At 48.1% G+C, this 1,555-nt stretch overlaps 1 protein-coding gene across 1 annotated transcript; it reads left to right on the forward strand.

Moving 5' to 3' along the window:
- Window positions 1-335: 335 nt before the first annotated feature.
- H257_19159 (hypothetical protein) lies at window positions 336-1,364 on the forward strand (the record flags this gene model as incomplete). The annotated part of the gene is made up of 2 exons (XM_009848306.1): window positions 336-855; window positions 1,051-1,364. The coding sequence occupies 2 exons, from the start codon at window positions 336-338 to the stop codon at window positions 1,362-1,364; spliced, it is 834 nt and encodes a 277-aa protein (XP_009846608.1).
- Window positions 1,365-1,555: the final 191 nt, after the last annotated feature.

A 1,555-nucleotide genomic window follows, 5' to 3' on the forward strand; every position in this document is an offset into this window, starting at 1 on the left:
CGATAGTACCTTAACCCCTCGATCATCACAAAAGCCGTACATGTAGTAGTGGGGGACCCCCAAAAATAGCATAAACACAAACGCAAACACAACACAAGCTGAACATATGTGTACCCACAAGGCAAACACATACCTGGTGAGACTTCAGTGAAGTCTAACCAAGTATGTGTTTGTGTCGCGTGTCTCACATATATGGAGATGTGGAGTTTTTCGGCTGTTTCGCAGATTCCCTGCGTTCAACAAAGTGTAGGGCCGTGTAGGGCCAGGCGGCCAGCCAGGAGGCCACATACCAGTCATTTTATGGTATCTGGCCTCTTGGATAGCATTGCGCTTTGATGAACGCACGGAAGCCACGAACCAAGTCGAAGAACTTCTCAAGTGAAGAGACGTCACGGCTCCTTGACCTCGTCGAGGAGCTCAAGCCTTTTGGGGGCAACATGTGGGAGCGCGTGGCGTTTGAGTACAATCGCACGGCCCCTTCCGCTTGGCCGGAGCGCGATGGAGTCAGCCTGAAGCGAAGATTCCAAGGCTTGAACAACAAGACGAAGCCTACCGGGACGTCCTATTGCCCACCGGACGTCGACCGTGCGAAACGAATCTACTTGGCAATCGAGTCCAAGGTTGGCGCGATTGAGCTGCACGACCAGGAAGAATATGGCGATGCAGCAAGCGACCCTTCAGAGGGTGGTCAAGACGACATGGACGAAGTCGACGACGTCTGCGTTGAAGACCTCGTTGTTACTCCTCGTCTTGGAAAGGATGCAGCCGACTTTGTTACAGCAATCAAGGTGGAGAAGAACAAGCCTACGCTGTCTATGGCTGCGCAGCGTCGGTCGTCGTTAGACAACTCAATCGGTATGTACAATGTCTATATATATTTATTTGACAAGTTCTTGTCGTGTTGATTGCCATGATTTTTACCTTGACTTTACTGTCCAAGTATCAATAGTATTTACGCTGGCTTGCATGGTCTTGCATTTATCATGATTGTTTATTCTATAATTTTTTAATTGTCATGAATTTATTATGAGTATTTACGGTGATTTTTAGCAAAGCTCGCAGCTGCGACCGACGTCGCACAGGCCGCAGATCCATTTTTATCAATTTGGATAAAAATGGAAGGTGATGCTCGTGCTCGGGATTTCGAGTGGAAGAAGGAGCAGGCCGAACTGCGCCGCCAAGAATTTTTGGAGCGCGAAGAATCGAAGAAGGAGCAGGCCGAGCAACGTCGTCGTGATGACGAAACACGACGTCACGAGCTGAAGGACCGTGAGGAGCGCGAACGCGAAGCTCACAAGCGTGAACAGCAACACGAACTTGTCATGATGTCGTTCATGGCAAAATTGTTAGGGAAATCAAACTAACCTTCAGGATTAACATGTAAATGTTACTGCTCATTAGATTTTATCAAACATCTACTTGACAAATAGTAAAAACCGAACTGCTACAACCGGTAGTTATTTACTTGGTTGAAACACTGATCGAATTTGGGGGATACCAGTCGTGCGGACTCTAAAGTTGTACAAGCGGTAGATCGTGCTTAATCGGCGAGCCC

The sequence above is a fragment of the Aphanomyces astaci genome, assembly GCF_000520075.1.
Source record: "Aphanomyces astaci strain APO3 unplaced genomic scaffold supercont1.378, whole genome shotgun sequence".
Classification (NCBI taxonomy): Eukaryota; Oomycota; class Saprolegniomycetes; order Saprolegniales; family Verrucalvaceae; genus Aphanomyces; species Aphanomyces astaci.